This window comes from Schistocerca cancellata, chromosome 2 (assembly GCF_023864275.1).
Source record: "Schistocerca cancellata isolate TAMUIC-IGC-003103 chromosome 2, iqSchCanc2.1, whole genome shotgun sequence".
Lineage (NCBI taxonomy): Eukaryota > Metazoa > Arthropoda > Insecta > Orthoptera > Acrididae > Schistocerca > Schistocerca cancellata.
Genome location: NC_064627.1, coordinates 823,018,580 through 823,037,839, shown reverse-complemented (window position 1 = coordinate 823,037,839; position 19,260 = coordinate 823,018,580). Strand labels below are relative to the sequence as shown.

At 39.5% G+C, this 19,260-nt stretch overlaps 1 protein-coding gene across 1 annotated transcript in view; it reads right to left on the bottom strand.

Moving 5' to 3' along the window:
- LOC126158988 (insulin receptor substrate 1) overlaps positions 1-19,260 on the bottom strand; it is a 220,438-nt gene that overhangs the window by 41,124 nt on the left and 160,054 nt on the right. The window contains exons 13-16 of the mRNA XM_049916480.1: positions 18,784-18,936; positions 12,396-12,600; positions 1,394-2,509; positions 885-1,161 (exon numbers count right to left, since the gene is read on the bottom strand). Coding sequence (XP_049772437.1) covers positions 885-1,161; positions 1,394-2,509; positions 12,396-12,600; positions 18,784-18,936 — 1,751 coding nt within the window. The remainder of the gene's footprint in view (positions 1-884; positions 1,162-1,393; positions 2,510-12,395; positions 12,601-18,783; positions 18,937-19,260) is intronic.

The window sequence follows — 19,260 nt, the reverse complement described above, 5'->3', positions numbered from 1 at the left end:
ATGATGCAGATTTTGCATCAATAGAGGAAGAATTAAATACCCTGAATCAGTCAACTACAGAGGTAGGTGTTAGTCCTGTTAAGAAACCGTTGTCAGTGAAGTCAATTCATAAGCTGTATGCATCGACCGCATTCTTCAAAGTAGAAATTCCATCTTCAGAAGAAAATGAACCAAAGTACTCTTGAACCCCATGACAGGAATTTTTCACAAATATAAATTCATCTGTTGAATATTGTGCATTGTACAGTGAAAAGGTGCAAGTTTGAACTATTATTCCAGAGACATTTTCAAAGAAAACAATTTTGAACCACGTTCCATCAGTATCAAAAGTACATGGTAGGCAAATCAAGAAATGTGAGGTCTGTAAAAGGAGTCTTTGGAAGACCAAATACCTATTATGGTCATCCTGTAGAAACAGCTCAAGTTCAAATAGTGCAGTCATTTTATCTGGAAGATAAATGGGACTGTTCTTGCCAGAGTGCCAACAAAAATGCACTATAACTGTAACAGTTGAATGTCAAAAAGTTGTGAAAGTGAAGAGGTACATGACTCACAGTATTAAAGAAACTTTGCAGTTTATAAGAGCAACTATACAATTTCACATATTGGAAGATCAAAATTTGATGCGCCACGACCAAAGTGGGTAGTTCCACACCCACCTAGAGATGTCTGTTTATGTGTGTACTGCACGAATTTTGAACTTGGTGTGGTAACTTTGAAGATCTTACTGAAGTACGTGACATATGACAGACAATTTGTGCTGAAATTGATAAATTTGTACATATACAAGATGCTAATAAGTAATGAAAATAATATACGCTCCTGTGTAACATCTGACAAATATCAGTTTAAAGCATACTTTATCCAACACAACTGCTCTTTACCTGATTGTGGTTAGAAACTCTTTGCCCAGGTTGCATTCTGATGTAATCTGGAGGGCGAGCAGCAAGGCTGGATCGTAGTGCAGCTGGTGGTGGACCCATCTCCACATAATCTTTTGGTTCTTGCTGTGACAGTCTTTGAATTGGAGTCATCTCGACATACGGATTATGGCTGGTGCTTTGGTCTGCATATGAGGAACTTCCACCCATCTCCACGTAATCAGAGCTTCTACCTCTCTGTGTTGCCTCTATTGCTTCTTCTTCAATTGCAGTGGTTATCCTGAAGAATTACAAATGTGTCATCATTACTAAATGTCAATCACACAACAGATAAGTCACTATGAAACAAAATACTGTGGCATAATGAAAAGACTCATTTTCTGTACTATTATTACAAATGAAATAGTTGTTCTTATGGTCATAACTTCCCAGAATAAATCAAATGTTTTCTATCAAATATGCTATCTTAATTACCAAGTCCAAATAAATAATTCAATGATTTATTATCTTACCACTCTTCCTGTCTAGATGTCTTCCTCACAGGCACTTGCCTCACATTACGATCTCCTACACCATTGCCACCTGAAGGTACTTCATTTGGCTTTGCTGGCATAGTTCCTGGGCAAATAGTGGTAGGAAATGACTGTACTCGAGTACGTGGGACTGTTGGTGTCTCTGTAGGTCGCACTACACTAGGAACCCTCGACAGGGAAGGCTTCATTTCCAAGTACGGATCACTTTCCACTGAACCACTTTCATTTGCTGAAGAAATCTGTCCTGATGCCACTGAAGATGCATTAACATGGCTTGGCCTCATGTCCAGATAGGGTCCTGCATCTACAGGAGGGGAAAATGAAGACCCTGGCTGCAGTGGTACATAAGGGTCCATTGAACTAGATACTACAACAGGTTGCATTGGAACATAAGGATCAGTCACTGTAGAGGTGGTAGTTGATATTCCACTCTCTGAAGCTGTCAGGGCAGATGATGACTGTAGCAGCCTCACACTTTCATTTGATTCTGGATCCCTTGACAGTAAATTCTGTCTGCTGCTGGCAGAGGCATCAGGCATGGTTCTACGCGGTGAACCAGGACGTACAGAAAGAAAGTGATCATTATTTTTTGGTGATGTGCCTGGGACAGGTTTCATAGGCACATAAGGTGGTGAAGTACCAGTTGGAGGATGACCTGATTCAGCACGAGGAGATCTGGGCCGTCTATCGGGGCTTCCAGATGGTGGAGGTGTACGACCTGCAGTATGTACAGCCGATCGTCGAGGTGGTGAACTGGAAATAACTCCAGATCCCATTCCCTCACGATGGGGAGGGAGTGTACGTCGACTTCCAGCGGGACGTGCACGGCCGCTGGTGAAGTCTAGTTCCATCAGATCAGACATTTGGCTTTTATCTCCTCCAATACTGCTGTTATTGCCACTTCCCCCTGTGCCAGACCAGGAACTGGATAGCAGAGGTGCAGAGCTGGACTTTGGACCTGGAGTAGTTGTGGTGGCAGTATGCGGTGGAGGTGTGTGCCGTGGCCGTCCAGTGCCTACACGTCCTGCGAGGCGACTCCCAACAGAAAAGGCCCGCACACGTGCAGTATCCTCAAACAGTGGGCTTGCTTCCAATCTGCCGTAAAGAAGAAAGTTTAAAAAATTAATTATTTTCTTTAGCATTATGTATTCTGAAAACTCCATTTATGTAAATTAAAAAATTCGTTCCTACCATTACTGACATAAATAACTTATCAAGAACATGTTTTCAGCATTTTCATCCATTCCTAGTATGTTTTAAGACACTTTGATAAACAGTATTATGCACATCCCAACTCATCATTTACAATGTCTAGCGAGTTGCCACACTATATAAGTTCTCTTCTGTGAAGAAACAGCAAAAGGAATTCTCAGATATGACCAATAACTTTCTCTCTAGTACTAAATAGTATTTGCTCTCTAATTTATATTTATAGCAATCACCTGAGCTCACTCAGAGAATATCCTATAGCAATAAGATACATTTTGACATATTATACTTACAGGAGATAGGAATTTCAAGATTTGACATAAGATTTGTTAGCACTATTCCAGTCATTTCTACTTCTGCGAAAGATAAGCATGTGCTCCTTTAGTCTCACACTGCTGAACTGCAGTCGTGACTTTCATACAATGAATTTAGTTAAGACATTTGGTGATTAGCTATGTTCGCAAAATTGTGATGGTGGCAACAAAAGTGCTCAAAAGTTTTAGTTTCATCGCCAGGTAACTTAGTTTTATTCGCCCTACACCGCCAGTAAAGGTGAACTGTTACCAAACCCTTTGGATATGACACTAATCATAGCCATTTTTTATTGTTCTGTGTCACCATATTTTCGCCCCTGTGAGTCAACTAATGGGGGTGGTGGGCTGTTGTATACTCAAATGCACCACATCCTGGTAAGAAGTAATTCCATACACAGCGACAGAAAGAACTGTCTTCTATGTAACTGGTTTTGTGTTATTCTATTTACGTCATTTCTTTTTCATTTATCCAAACAAATATCATGCAACTACTCAAAATCTGCTCTTGTGGTTACCACTCAACATATCAACCCTAAATACTATGGGTTAAACATTAATTTTTGTAATTATCGACAACTTTTATGTCACCAGCACCAGAGCATATGGGGCAAAAAGTCAGCATAACTGTCACTAATCAGCCTAGCAAAATACCAAAAAAACTGGATTCAACACCGATGTCAATCTGATTTTTCAATGTCACCTCCCTCCTATACTGACTATCATTCCTTGCTGAAGTGGGACTCTTCTATCACCCCCCACTCCCCCTCTCCCGCATCACAATAATATATTTTCCAGAGTACATTATATTAATACCAAATTTGGTTGAAACTGCTCCTAGAGTCCCAAAGTTCTGCAATTTGACCATGTATACTGCTTATTCTATTGTACAATCATGATTTTAGCCTTTGTCCGTTTTCAAGTACCACACTGAAAAGATATACAATGTCTCTTCTAAGAGTCATAGGTGCATTTTCTCTGGTGTTTTGGCAGATATTTGCAACTACGTTTTTGCAATGTGTAGCTTGGGTAGCCCAAATGAATAGTGCTTATCACATCCTTCATCTGACTTCCAGTGTCGACGGAAAGTGTTGGTTTGTTCCCCATTAAAAATAAAATGATTTTTAAAGCAGAATTTCGATAGAGCAGTCCCAAAATAGTCTGGTGCAGTAATGGAGGGGTGAGGGGCAGGGTAAAGAAAGGAGAGAATGGGGAGTGGGGAGTGAGGAGATGTAATCAAATAAAGTAATACAAATGAAAATACAGAAAAAGATATCAATGGCTTCCAGGAGAAAACAAAGAAAAATGCAGGTGTAATATGGGCAGAAGAGAGAAAATAATAACATATGGAAAGAAAGAAAGGAGAAAAGAAAGAATACATAAATTATTTCATATTGTCCTTAGCAGCCCAGACCAAATTAAAAATACAGATAGGAGTGTAGGGTGTGTGTTGGGGATGAAGGAGAAATGGAGAGGGAACACGGAGCATTGCTGGGGGGGGGGGGATGGTATAGGAAAGTATTAGAAGGTGGCAGAAGAGGGGGAAGGGTGGAGGGGGAAAGGTAGGGGAACAAGGAGTAGAAAAATAATAGGCAATGTAAGAAAATTGAGTAGGAATATATAAGATGTAAAAGGAAAGAGAGGAAGGGGCAGAGCAAGTAAGAAAACAAGATTAAATAAGGAAAGGGGAAAAAAAGAAAGAATGTGAGGCTATAACTAGTATGCTTATACGAATGATAATGTATTACAACAGTCAAACATTGCAGTTTTATAGCTTTATAAAAGAAAAGAATGAAAACATGTAATAAATACAGCAATTCATTCATGTCATACTATGGATAATATGAAAGCCAGGTAATAATATAATTGAAGTCAAACCAGGAAAACATAAATTTGGTGTAAAACCATATTAAAGAGAGGTGACTACAAAGACTGGTAACAGTGATAAATACAACAGTCTCTTTAATTCATAAAGGTTGTTCAGAAGTTTAAGAAGAAACCTATTGGCAAAGATAAAAGTGGGGGATGGGGGACGAGGAAGAGTCTTAGGTAAACTCATTGCTACAACATATAATGTTATTTCCATTTTAGGTATGCACACAGCTGCTTTACAATACATTGTCACATTATAGTAATACAATGTTTTTATGGCAAACATTTGCAGGCTCTTTCACAGTACAATTGTATATGATCCAAAGGTCTGCTTCATAATACATTTCGGCAGATTGTTACGTCATGTTGTTTTTACAACTGAGCTATGATGCACTAATGCACAATTATATTTCATGTTCAATATTCTATACAGTTTATTATGTGTAATAGTTCCTTCCTAGTGATGATTATTGGTGATTATTTTGTGGCACAGTTATTCAATGTATGGCAGATATATTTATTCACTGTATGGCAGATATGTTTGTTCTACTTCTGCCAGACAGTTTGTGAATATGTTCCCATTTATACGTTGCGACACCTGCATTGCTTAACCAAGTTTAATATATTTTGACAGAGATTTCATTTACAAAAGTCTGATCATTCTTAACATGTAATTAAAACAATTTCAGTAATTTCTTAAATTCTAAAAACACTCTCTGAGCAAAGATTGTATTGGCATAATGTTGCCTTTTTTCTGGTCCATATGTTGCATAATTAAGTGTAGCACTTGAAAATGGCCAAAGATTGAAATCAGGATTGTACAATAGAATGAACTGTATATACAGTCAAATGGCAGAACATTCATTTAAACATTTTTACATATTCATATTCAGTTCACTGGTTAAGTGCCTGACTACAAATCCAAACGTCTGGCTTTGGTTCCCAATTGGACCTAAGATTTTTTCACCCATTATTTTTTCTTTTGCTTCTGACAACAATTTATCAATGTGAAAAATACTAAGCTATACTGTGGTTTGAGGTTCACAATAAATTGTATGTTCCCCCCATAAGTGACTCAGTCAGTCATTTCAAATTTGGAAGAAGGCAAGAGCATACCACTTCAAAGAGGTCCACACCTAGTAAAATACTGTGGTGTTAAACCTATGTTTAGTTGATGATAGCTTTTTCAATTTGATATTGGTAACTTAAACTTCCTTCCCCCATCACTCCACAAATTGAATCACAACTTCTATGGCCTCGGAGCTTGCTGCATAAGGCATGGTGCTTTAGATTCTTCTACCCAGTGTCAGTACCTCCTTGTCAACTCCTGGTGTCGATCTACAATCTGTTTCTTCCACTACAACCTTCTCTATCTCCGGCTTGCTGGCTGCTCACTTGCTACTTTTCCATCCCTCCCTCTCCTTATTACCAATGCATCATTGTAAAATTTCCTGTTGTACTATGCTACTGTCTCCCTTCATATGGGCTCCTGGATGACATTTAAACTCAGTTTCTGCAAAGTATCCATTCCTACAACCCTTTACTTACTTTTTTCAGATGAAGGAATAAATAATTTACAAATCTAAAATGTGTGTGCATCACTACTCAGTCATTCACCTATTCCTATGTGAGGTTCGCATACTGGCAACATGACAAGAGATATCTGTGCACCATATCTTGATGTGGATGACGACACATGCAACAGTACAGCTGTGGTACCAATAACATTCTTGACTATTGTTCTGGAACTGGTAAGTATGTGTGCAGCTGTGTACAAGTAAGGTTCCACAGACGACATGAAGAAGTCTTGATATTTTACACAAAACTCCCAGATATAAGTGTCTCAAATCACTTCCTACTGAAGAACTATGTTTTACTCATAGGCACTATAACCAAACATTTATACCCTATGTAATGCTCTGAAAATAATACGAAATGTTTCATTGGTTTACAGGCATCGAGTCGGATAATTGTGGAAGCTGCACAATACTTCAATAAGACACCTGATCATCATCTTCAGGTGCTTATTGATGTGTTGCTGCAACAGCTCGCCAATATATATGCTGACTCGTTATAAAAGTGCAGGCACCAAGGGATGAGGCTATAATGTCATCGTATACGAATCATGAAGCACGACCACATCCAGTGTCCCCTGCTGCAAAAACGAGTCATGGTCTTCGCATTCGTGATGCGGAGAAAGTGTGGCCCAGCACACATAGAGGCACAGTGTTGGTGCCCAGTTTAAGTGTGCAGACTCTGATTCTCCCTCTGGGTAAATTTGGATTCATTCACCTGCGAGGAACAAATCCTTAGTACCACTAGTGCTGGTTTCCATGCCTTGCTGAGTTGAAATCCCAAGTCTCTATTGATCAGGTTGTTACTTATACATACTTTCACTGCTTCTTTAATGATGGAGTCCCAGTACATGAAAGCAGATGGAAGGCTATTTGTCTCTTCACAGTTCATGTTATGTCTACTGTCAAGAAAGTATTCAGCCACAGCAGACTTTTCTGGTTGATCCAATCAGGCATGACATCTACATTCAGCACATCTATCCTCAACAGTGTGACATGTCCAGCCAGTGTATGATTTCTCACTCTGATATGGGATTTTACACATGCCTGGTCTCTCTAGAGCTAGGCTGTTCTTAAAAGAATCCAGCTTAGTTTGCACTTGTGTAGGAGGGCAAAAGACACTTTCTGTTTGATGCTTCTTGAACAGCCTGCCAATCTTAAAGGGCACGCCACCAACATAGGGTAGATACTTGTGCAGTTATCCATTTCTTCTGGCCGTTCTTGAGCTTAAGTTTCAGTTACTGCCACCCCAACTCACGTATCATATCAGTGACACTCTCACCCCTATTGCACGATAACACAAAATGAGCTGCCCTTCTTTGCACTTTTTCGATGTCATCCGTCAATCCTACCTGGTAAGGCTCCCATACTGCACAGCAATATTCCAGCAGAGGACGGACAAGTATAATGTCGGCTGTCTCTTTAGTGGCTTTGTCACATCTTCTAAGTGTTCTGCCAACAAAGTGCAGTTTTTGTTTTGCCTTCCCCACAATATTATCTATGTGGTCTTTCCAACTTAAGTTGCCCGTAATTCCTAGGTATTTAGTCGAATTGACAGCCCTTAGATTTGTGCGATTTATTGTATACCCAAAATTTATCGGATTTCTTTTAGTACCCATGTGGATGACCTCACACTTTTCTTTGTTTAGTGCTAATTGCCACTTTTCGCATCATACAGAAATTCTCTCTATATCATTTTGTAATTGGAATTGATTGTCTGATGATTCCACTAGACGGTAAATTACAGCGTCATCTGCAAACAATCTAAGGGGGCTGCTCAGATTATCACCTAGACCATTTATATAAATCAGGAACAGTAGAGGGCCTATGACAGTACCTTGCGGAACGCCAGATATCATGTCTATCACTACATACTGTGACCTCTCTGAGAGGAAATCACAAATCCAGTCACACAACTGAGACGATACTCCATATGCACACAATTTGATTAATAGTCGCTTGTGAGGAACGGTATCAAAAGCCTTCTGGAAATCTAGGAATATGGAATCGATCTGAGATCCCATGTGGACAGCACTCATTACTTCACGGGAATAAAGAGCTAGCTGTGCTGCACAAGAACGATATTTTCTGAATCCGTGTTGGTTATGTATCAATAAGTCATTTTCTTCAAGGTGATTCATAATGTTTGAGTACAGTATATGCTCCAAAATCCAAGGTCAGTGATATGGGTCCGTAATTCAATGGGTTACTCCTATTTCCTTTCTTGAATATTGGTGTGACCTGTGCTACTTTCCAGTCTTTAGGAAGAGACCTTTCATCAAATGAGCGGATGTATATGATTGCTAAGAAAGGCGCTATTGTGTCTGCATACTCTGAGAGGAACCTGACTGGTATAACATCTGGACCAGAAGACTTGCCTTTCTTAAGTGATTTGTTTCGCAACACCTAAGATATCTACTTTTATGTCACTCATGCTAACAGCTGTTCTGGTTTTGAATTCTGGAATATTTGCTTCATCCTCTTTTGCAAAGGAATTGCAGAAAACTGTATTTAGTAACTCTGATTTAGTGGCACCATCATTGGTAACATTTCGAGCGCTATCGCACAGTGACATTATTGACTGTTTTTTGCAACTGGTGTACTTTACATACGACCAGTATTTCTTTGGGTTTGCTACCATATTTTGAGGCAATATTTCATTGTGGAAACTATTACAGGGTGTATACGGGGACAAGGAAAAAAAATTCCCGGATTATTCCTGGATTTCTCACGGATATCCCGTTTTAAAAAATATCGAAAATACACTTTTTCTGTGCTAAGTGACAGTAGGTTTTCCGTAGATTTTCCCTCGGAACTGTAAAATTTATCAATCCTTTGAATGGTTAACGTTTTATATAATCGCGTAGAACTTCCCGGGGGGGAGGGGGGGGGGGGGGGGAAGAGAAGAAGAAGAAGAAGAAGAAGAAGACGGAGCAGAGAAGTTTTGGAGAGACTTTTAATAAAAAAAAAGGAGAGAAGTTTTGGAAAGACCTTTGATTTGCAGCAACATATACGCTGCATATTTTTGTATTATGAAAGTATAAATTCGAATTGCACCAAACACAGCGCGTTAGTTTCCGGAACGATGCAACCGAGGTTGCTATGTCCTTTTGTAAGCGAGTCATATCTCAAGCCACGAGATCTCGCCAGCCGATGACAGCAGCTATTCATAGCATAGGACACGTGTTATAGTCAGCCAATAGCAAGATCACTGGTTACATAGCGCGAACACACAAGAGGAAAAGTTAACGGTTTACATTAATGTACACAGTACCGTATATCTACAAGAAAAGCTAAGCTTTCACATATAATATTGGTCTCTAAGATTAACACGCTACAATAGAAGTTAAACTTTCACATGTAATATTGATCTTTTTTTTTTTTGCGCATGTTATACTTTTAAGATACATCACACAAATGTGCCAGTAAATTTAAAATTATGACATAAATGCCTCGGCTCGAAATTCTTGTAAGTGGCTGGTCCTCAAACTGTTCAGTTTCGAACGCTCTGTGATTTAGATGTCCATTCCACTTTCTCACATGTAACATAATTCATCGTGCGTGAAAAGAAATTTCCTTTGAAAGTAACGCTTTTCTAACCACCGTTCGCAATACTGTTAGAAATAGGTTCGATTTACCAGTTGCCAGAGAGCTCCAGAAAACGCATTATTGTGCGTGTGCAGCTGCAGTGGTGCAGGAAGCCCGCATGTTCGTGTGTATAAAGCACTGAGAGAGCTTACATCGCACCATTAAAGAAACAGGGCATCAGAGGATACTCCAACGAGCACCGAAATTTCGTAAACCATACTAAAATGCATAATTCGGCTTGAAGTGCAAATTGGCTTTTTCTTGATTCACAATGAAGTAGGTCCCATCTGATATTAAGCTTTTCAGTGTGGTTTTTGGGACGTAAATTTTCTTGGAGTACCAGTACACTACGATCTCATGTTTGGTTCTTTATTATGGCGTAATGCCATACATGGCAGAAGATGATAACGTGCACTTGAAATTCAGCGAACAGTTGGAAATAGCCAATACTGTAGAATGAAACACTTCGTTTCAAATAAAATGATTGTCTCAGCGGAATTTCTTTAGCAAACTTGCAAAAATAACTTCATTCTTCTGCAAGGCGATTAATGCTTGACTGCTACTAACTTGAAAATAAAATAAAATCAGAAACTGAAATTAATAATATATTTTTGCCCTCCATAATTATGTGAATGTATTTTAATTTACTTGATAGCTCCCGGCCACAGAAATCCGTTTTGTTTTCATTTGACTGTGGACCTGTACACGAAGAGAAGCATCGAAATCACTTAACGTAAACATGGGTCACGTAGGACTAACCCCCTCCACACTACAACTCTGACAACTCTGTGCAAGCGCGAATCTGGCAGCTAGGGCGCGCAAGAAATTTTTTCTCGTTTGCATCTGGCTGCTTGCTGCTACTACCGATACAGCTAACAGCCAAACTTCAAGTAGCCGGAAGCGGTAGAAGGTACTGCTTATACGCGAGTCAAATGCGCATGCGCAACAGACCGCAGCCAACTGGTCAAACGAACCTAATGTGAACAGTCATGCTCATAGCAAGCAGTTTATTGTTATGAAGAATTGCAGTCTGCGCCCTACGGCCTTTGACATATCTTTGCTATCTGCGAACGCTTGTGCGTGCATGGTGTTTATTGTCCTAAATTGCACATTTCCTTTGCCAGTAAAGTTTTATTTTTTTCCCTCTCGTTTATATTTTATTGCTGCAGTTCTCCAGTAGCCAGGATACAATAAAATTGTTTGCTAGAGAATCAATTCTGCAGTCAAAATTACAAAAATTTAACAGAAAGCTAAAACAATGAAAAATTCCCGGAATTCCGAAAAATTCCCGGGTTTTTCCCGGTTTTCCCGGGTCGTATACACCCTGTATTAAAAGCATCTCGCATTGATGTCTGCACTAAATTTTGGGCTTCCGTGAAACTTAGCCAGTCTTGGGTATTTTGCGTTGTTCTGAATTTGGCATGCTTTTTTCGTTGCTTCTGCAACAGTGTTCTGACATGTTTTGTGTACCACTTCACTCCGATAAACAGTTCTGGAATGTATTTCAATCTGCATGCAGTAAAACTTGAGAACAGCCAGAAGAAATGGATAACTCCACAAGGATGGTATTTCTACCCTTTGTTGGTAGTCCTTTAAGATTGACAAAAGGTTGTTCAAGAAACATCAAATAAAATATGTCTTTCACCCTCCAGCACAAGTGCAAACAATGCTAGGTTCTCCTAAGGACAATCTAGGTCTAAGGAGACAAAAATCCCATGTCAGTGTGGGAAATCATATACTGTCCAGATATGTCGCACTGGTAAGGACAGATGCACTGAACATAGATGTCCCACCTGATTAGGTTAGCCAGAAACGTCTGCTGGGGCTGAACACTGTCTTGACATGAGACATAGCACGAACTATGGACAGACAAAGATCCTTCCATCTGCTTCCACATATTGGGACTCCACCATTAAAGAAGCATTCAAAATAGTAAAGTAAGGACCTGATCAACAGAGACATAGGATTTCAACTCAGTAAGGCATGGGAACCAGTGTCAGCAGTGCTAAGGAATTGTCGGCCGAAGACAAACGAAGCTGAATCTACACAGATGGAGAATCAGAGTCTGCCCACTTAAACTGGGTGCCAACACTTTGCCCGCGTGCATGCTAGGCCATGATTTGTGGCCGTGCTTTTCCCACCCCACGAATGTGAAGGCCGTGGCTCGTTTCTCTGGCAGAGGGCACTGGATATCACCATGCTCTATGATGCACCTACAAGGACGTTATAGGTCCACCCCTGGGTGCCCACACTTTCCTAGCGAGTCAGCGTATACATTGGTGAGCCATTGCAGCAACATGTCAACAAGCCCCTGAAGACGACAAGCAGCTGTCTCGTTGAAATATTGTGCAGTTTCCACAACATTATCCAACGTGACGCCCATTAGTTACTATGGCAGGAAAGTCTCAAACAGAACATAATACTAACCTGCTTGTCTTTCGAGTGTCTGCCCGCGACCCCACAGAATATGCACGAATTGGTCGATCAATAGACGATGCATCATCATCTTCTGAGGGTGTGAAGTATGAGCTGACTTTCTCTAGGTGGTACTCTGAAAAGCGGAGATCGGTTGATGGTGTACCAGATGTAACTGAGCAGCTGCTGCTTGGAGACATTTCACCATGATGAAGATCTGTTTAGACAACAAAGTTAGCAGTAAGTGTAAACAGCCTCATTTTTCAAGGAATGATATTAGTAATTATTTGAAGATTAGATACAAAATTCAACTGAAATGTACATGTAAAAATTCCTATTCCAATTCCTTATACAACATATAGCAAATGAGAGTCCCAATTATATAAAAAAGTCGAGCTCATAAGGCACTAAGTGAATAACAAAAACTTAAACCTCAGAATAACACATGGAAAGTGAAACATTACATAAGTACTGAGTAAAAATAAAAGCTTTACTTAAAGTGCTACAAAAAACATTATCCATTTAACAATAAATCCTGAAGGGTTCAGAAACTTCTCAAACCGATTTCCTACGTTTTCTAATCATCACCACTTAAAAATGCTGTCTGCAAAAGACTAGTCCAAAAATGTCTAATGTAAAATTGCTCCCACTGCATTCTGTAATTCACACTGTTATTCTTTTTCCTTTGTGGTGTTGTTATGTTACAAATTGCACAATCAAACTAAGTCTAATTTAAGAAATGACACAAGAATAATCAAATTCCATCAAAATCAGATCCTAATCAGAGGATCTTCTCTCTCTTTAGACAGAGAGAGACAACTGAATTACCAAGACACTATTCTTTTCATGAATCACTTCAAATTTATGAACAAAGGAGATTAAAAATGTTTACCATTTTTTTACTGCTGTGTATTCTACTGACTTATTCTGTTGGTTCATTTTCCCTCATTTCACTAAGCCAAGGTCTACAGCAACCAGATACTATTTAGGTTTTCTAAATTTACCTTGATTTTATTTTAGGGGACATTTGAAGCAGCTGATGTTTCATTTCATCTGTTAACGGTCAACACAATAAAATTATTTTCACCATGGAAAATGAGCCAAATATCTCTTAAAAGAGAATACACAATCCCAATTACACTTGCTGAAAGAAGTAGCTGTCAACATGTGTACACTCCATTTCAAATTCTTTTTTAAAAAAGGAAAGCAACTTGTATGCCAAAAAAGCAGTCAAAGTTAAATGTGAAACAGCAGATTTCCTTACAAAGGGAAGAAACAAGAACCGACAACAACTTGTGTTGAACTACCTTGCAGATGATATGTTTCAGATGAGGTGAGTCACTTATTCCATAAAATCAAATTAAAAGTCTCCTTTTGGCAAAATAACACAATAGTTTCTCATATTAGACTCAATACTTCTACGAAATTTCTGTTCAACCTTACAGGAGTATATAAAACAAAATATGGCAGTTGTTGTACGTGGTATATTGCACATATGGGGAGAGAATTTAAAACAAGGTTCATATACCATGTCAACTCCGGTGAAAGCAACCGATCACTGTTTAGTGCCCATTTAAGAGAAAGAAAGCATGCGGTGAAGGACAAAGCAAAAAAAGATAGATTGCTTGATTGTCTGTAGAAAGTAGCCAAATAATACCCTCAACAAACAAAAATAATTTAAAGAACAGAAAGTACAGCGAGAATTTTAAAATTTTCCTAGTCAAGTAATACATAATTTATTGTTTGTTTAAGTACAGTTTTAGTTCAACAACTGGTTGCATTATCCCACAGTATTCCCTCACAATCTTTGAAGAATTTTGTTTGGTGTACTTTATATTTTCTGTAACTATTGCAATTCACATACAAATACACACTATGCAATTTACTTAATAATGTACCCCAATACACCTCTAATGAGGGGAATGAACATGTATATATTGTACTTGCAAATACTGTGGAACTCCGATTTTATGTTCTCTGATTTTATGTTTTTTGCGATTCTACACCATAAATTTGTAGCCCCTGTGAAAAACCCATAAGATCAATGTTAACAATTCTCTAATTTTACATTTCTTCCTAATAAGGTTTCCTCAATTCTATGTTCTTACTCAGCATTTCGCTTGACTTTATCCTATTTTCTTCCTATTGACATTTGATGTGACTGAATGAGTTACAAGTGGCAGAAAAGCCAGATGGTTCATGCCATGGATGATGGCAGAGTTAAGGAAATATTCAGGTCACTGAGGAGGGGGGAGGCACGAGACAGGAAATGTTGACATAATCCATGACTGCGACTTTCAAAGTTTAGCTTCACTGCGAAATGATGATGGGTCGAGTACATTTCACACTACTTTTTGCAGAAACTGATTTAACTGTGATGTGCTGGCATTGTGAAGGCGACCAGGAACAACGCTCTCGGGTTTTGACTGCTGTAGCACGAAGTTGATGTTTATGGATGTATTAGTGACAGGGGAATCTCAAAGTTGTAGCAAGAACTCTTTAGGGGAATGTATTTGTGGTTGCGCAACATGCGAAATACGAGGGCAGTTCAATAAGTAATGCAACACATTTTTTTTCTGAAACAGGGGTTGTTTTATTCAGCATTGAAATACACCAGGTTATTCCCCAATCTTTTAGCTACACAACACTATTTTTCAACGTAATCTCCATTCAATGCTACGGCCTTACGCCACCTTGAAATGAGGGCCTGTATGCCTGCACGGTACCATTCCACTGGTCGATGTCGGAGCCAACGTCGTACTGCATCAATAACTTCTTCATCATCCGCGTAGTGTCTCCCACGGATTGCGTCCTTCATTGGGCCAAACATATGGAAATCCGACGGTGCGAGATCGAGGCTGTAGGGTGCATGAGGAAGAACAGTTCACTTAAGTTTTGTGAGCTCCTCTCGGGTGCGAAGATTTGTGTGAGGTCTTGCGTCGTCATGAAGAAGGAGAAGTTCATTCAGATTTTTGTGCCTACGAACACGCTGAAGTCGTTTCTTCAATTTCTGAAGAGTAGCACAATACACTTCAGAGTTGATCGTTTGACCATGGGGAAGGACATCGAACAGAATAACCCCTTCAGCGTCCCAGAAGACTGTAACCATGACTTTACCGGCTGAGGGTATGGCTTTAAACTTTTTCTTGGTAGGGGAGTGGGTGTGGCGCCACTCCATTGATTGCCGTTTTGTTTCAGTTCGAAGTGATGAACCCATGTTTCATCGCCTGTAACAATCTTTGACAAGAAATTGTCACCCTCAGCCACATGACGAGCAAGCAATTCCGCACAGATGGTTCTCCTTTGCTCTTTATGGTGTTCAGTTAGACAACGAGGGACCCAGCAGGAACAAACCTTTGAATACCCCAACTGGTGAACAATTGTGACAGCACTACCAACAGAGATGTCAAGTTGAGCACTGAGTTGTTTGATGGTGATCCGTCGATCATCTCGAACGAGTGTGTTCGCACGCTCCGCAATTGCAGGAGTCACAGCTGTGCACGGCCGGCCCGCACGCGGGAGATCAGACAGTCTTGCTTGACCTTGCGGCGATGATGACACACGCTTTGCCCAACGACTCACCGTGCTTTTGTCCACTGCCACATCACCGTAGACATTCTGCAAGCGCCTATGAATATCTGAGATGCCCTGGTTTTCCGCCAAAAGAAACTCGATCACTGCCCGTTGTTTGCAACGCACATCCGTTACAGACGCCATTTTAACAGCTCCATACAGCGCTGCCACCTGTCGGAAGTCAATGAAACTATACAAGACGAAGCGGGAATGTTTGAAAATATTCCACAAGAAATTTCCGGTTTTTTCAACCAAAATTGGCCGAGAAAAAAAATGTGTTGCACTACTTATTGAACTGCCCTCATATTTATGACAAGGAAGAATATAAATGTTATTGCTCACTGTTTCACTTGCAGCAATATAAGCTGTCCTCTTAGGTTCCTGTCTAACCATCACTCAGAAATCGTCACATAATCGGAAATAAACAGTGAAGTATTTTAGACAAGGAACAATATGAATTTTATAGCTGCTCATTTTATTTGCAGGAATGTAAGCTGTCCTCTTTGGTTCCCGCATCACCACAACTCGGAAAGCACCACATGTTTGGAAATAAACAGGAAAATATTTATTTCAGATGATGATGATGATGTTTGGTTTGTGGGGCGCTCAACTGCGTGGTTATCAGCGCCCGTACAATTATCCAATCTTTGCTCAGTCCAATTTCGCCACTTTCCTGGATGATGATGAAATGATGAGGACAACACAAACACCCAGTCATCTCGAGGCAGGTGAAAATCCCTGACCCCGCCGGGAATCGAACCCGGGACCCCGTGCTCGGGAAGCGAGAATATTTATTTCATCCTTCATTCTCTGTCCACATAGAAATGTTTAACAACACTGAATATTGCAGAACATATTGTATTACAACCATAACAAAATTCCAGAATGTGATGACAACATTAAGTTGGAGGGGGGGGGGGGGGGGGGCGGGTTGCATGGAGCAAGTCGGAAACCTATAACCTCTAACTCAGCAACCATGATGTTATCCATTACACTACAGCTTATGCATCAGAATTTTGCATAGTGCATTAGTTTTTACAAAATCTCTTGAAGCCTTACATCACTGATGCTTTATTAATTGACATTTAATGGTAAGTGTGACATATTTCTGATATATTTTCAATGCACCACTGCTCTGAAATGGTGTACTGCGCACGTACGTCACACACTACAAAGAAAATGAATAACTGAAATGCACACAGTGCATCCTGATGTTGTTCACAAGCACTTGCAAAAGTCAATAGTCAAAACCCCACTAGTGACATTACCACAGCAAAACGTAGTGTGAATCCGCGTCCACACTCCCACTGGAAAAAGGTTCCTGTTGGAAACATTGTTTCCTACAGTGTTTTGCATCTGTTTCTGACTTTGTTTCTTGTCTCTGTTTCTGTCCACACTGGCATCAAACATTGCTCAGTGTATTCACATTGTCTGCAACATGTCTAGAGATGAGAAAAATGTAATAGGTGTAGTTGTATTATTAATATGCAAAGGTTCATACAAACAAAATGAAAGATGTTGCCTCATCCCTTCTTTTTTCATTAATTTATTGTGACTTGTTACCTGAAGGCCAAAAACATCTCTCAGTGGTTCATAGTTTCATAGAATAAGGTGTGTTTAGCAAAGAATTTCATAATTTGTTTTAAGACTATGATATTATTTTGACAGAGAGTATGCTTGGTAATGGTTGATCAAATCAGATTAGTTGTTGTATGAAATTGATTTGTAGGTTTACATACAGTCATCGTCTTTGGTGAGCGAAAACAAACAACACAACAACTGGTGGGAAAAACTTGCTCCATATGGAAACTGAATATGGAAGACAACTTTAGTTTCTATCAGACATGCTGTTAGTCTAAGTTTTTTTGCAAACGGGAGACTCATTCCAGAGCCTTGAGTATTTATTTCACATTTCAGATCAAGCTCTGACAACCAACCTTATTTTCTTTTCTATGCAGTCTTCTGTTGGTATTCTACCAAATGTAGCAGAGTGTCTTGTTTTATTGCTGTTCTTGCACTGCTTGCTTCATATATCTAACAAGCAGCCATCAGCCTGGTGCAATGATAACAACTCAACACAATTCAGTGCTTAGCAGAGTGTTCATTGAACCACCTTCAGGCTATGTCTCTATTGTTCCACTCTCAAACAGCAGGCAGTAAAAACATTTATATCTTTCCATGTGAACTCTGATTTGTCTTATTTTATTACAATGATCATTTCTATCTATCTAGGTTGGCATCAACAAAAATATTTTTACATTTAGTGGAAAAGTTAGTGATACAAGGCTTTGTTTTAATTATTGCACCCCAGACTGCGTATCACGTACGTAACGCTCTCTCCACCAGTTTGCAGTAACACAAACTGAGCTGCTCTGCTTTGAACTCTTTCAATGTCCTTCCTCAATCCTATCTGGTAAAGATCTCAAAACACATAGCAATACTCCAGAAGACTATTGACATTTTTCACTCCAGACAGATACCTTGTCTAAATCATTCTGAAATTGCTTTTGATCTTCTGATGGCTTTGCCACATGTTAAACGACAGGATCATCTGTAAACAATCTAAGAGGGCTGCCCACATTGTCTCCTACATCATTTATACCTATATAAACACTTCCGTGGTTAGTGCCAGAAACCATTCCTGTTTTACTCAATGACTTTCTGTCAATTACTGTACCTTTCTGACACAAAATCATGAATTCAGTAAAACCAAATTTCAGTTGAAGTTTTGTTATAAAACACAAACCAACAGCTGTTAAAATGAAGCAATCAAATGAAGGGATGACTCCTAAAAATCCTTTACAGGACTTCACACCCTTGTACTTACGACTATGTGAGCTGTCCATATCAACATAACCATCATCTGTGGCAGGGCGTCCCATAGGTACATATGGATCATCAGCCACACTACTGCCACGGCTGTGCATGCGGCTGTATGTACCTGCACTAGCAGCTCTTGGAGTTGTCTCATTTCCCCCACCTGGAAGAAAAATTTGTAGATGTAAGTAACAATGAAGTAATGCCAAATACATCAATACATTCATATATTTTTGCATAATAAGTACTTCTTATATCAAATAGTACCACAAAAGTAATGTTTCTCCATACACAGAATGAGCTATCATGAGTAGTATCACTGAATGATGTGGAGCAGTATGGATGTCCTGATCCCTATTTCCTATCATGTCACTTCACTTCACACATATGGTAGGATGTTCCATAAAATTTCAGGCAAATTGCCAGAAGTCAGTAACCTGCTGCCACAATATTTCATTGCGGAGTCATCTTGTCATCTTCAGGTGTG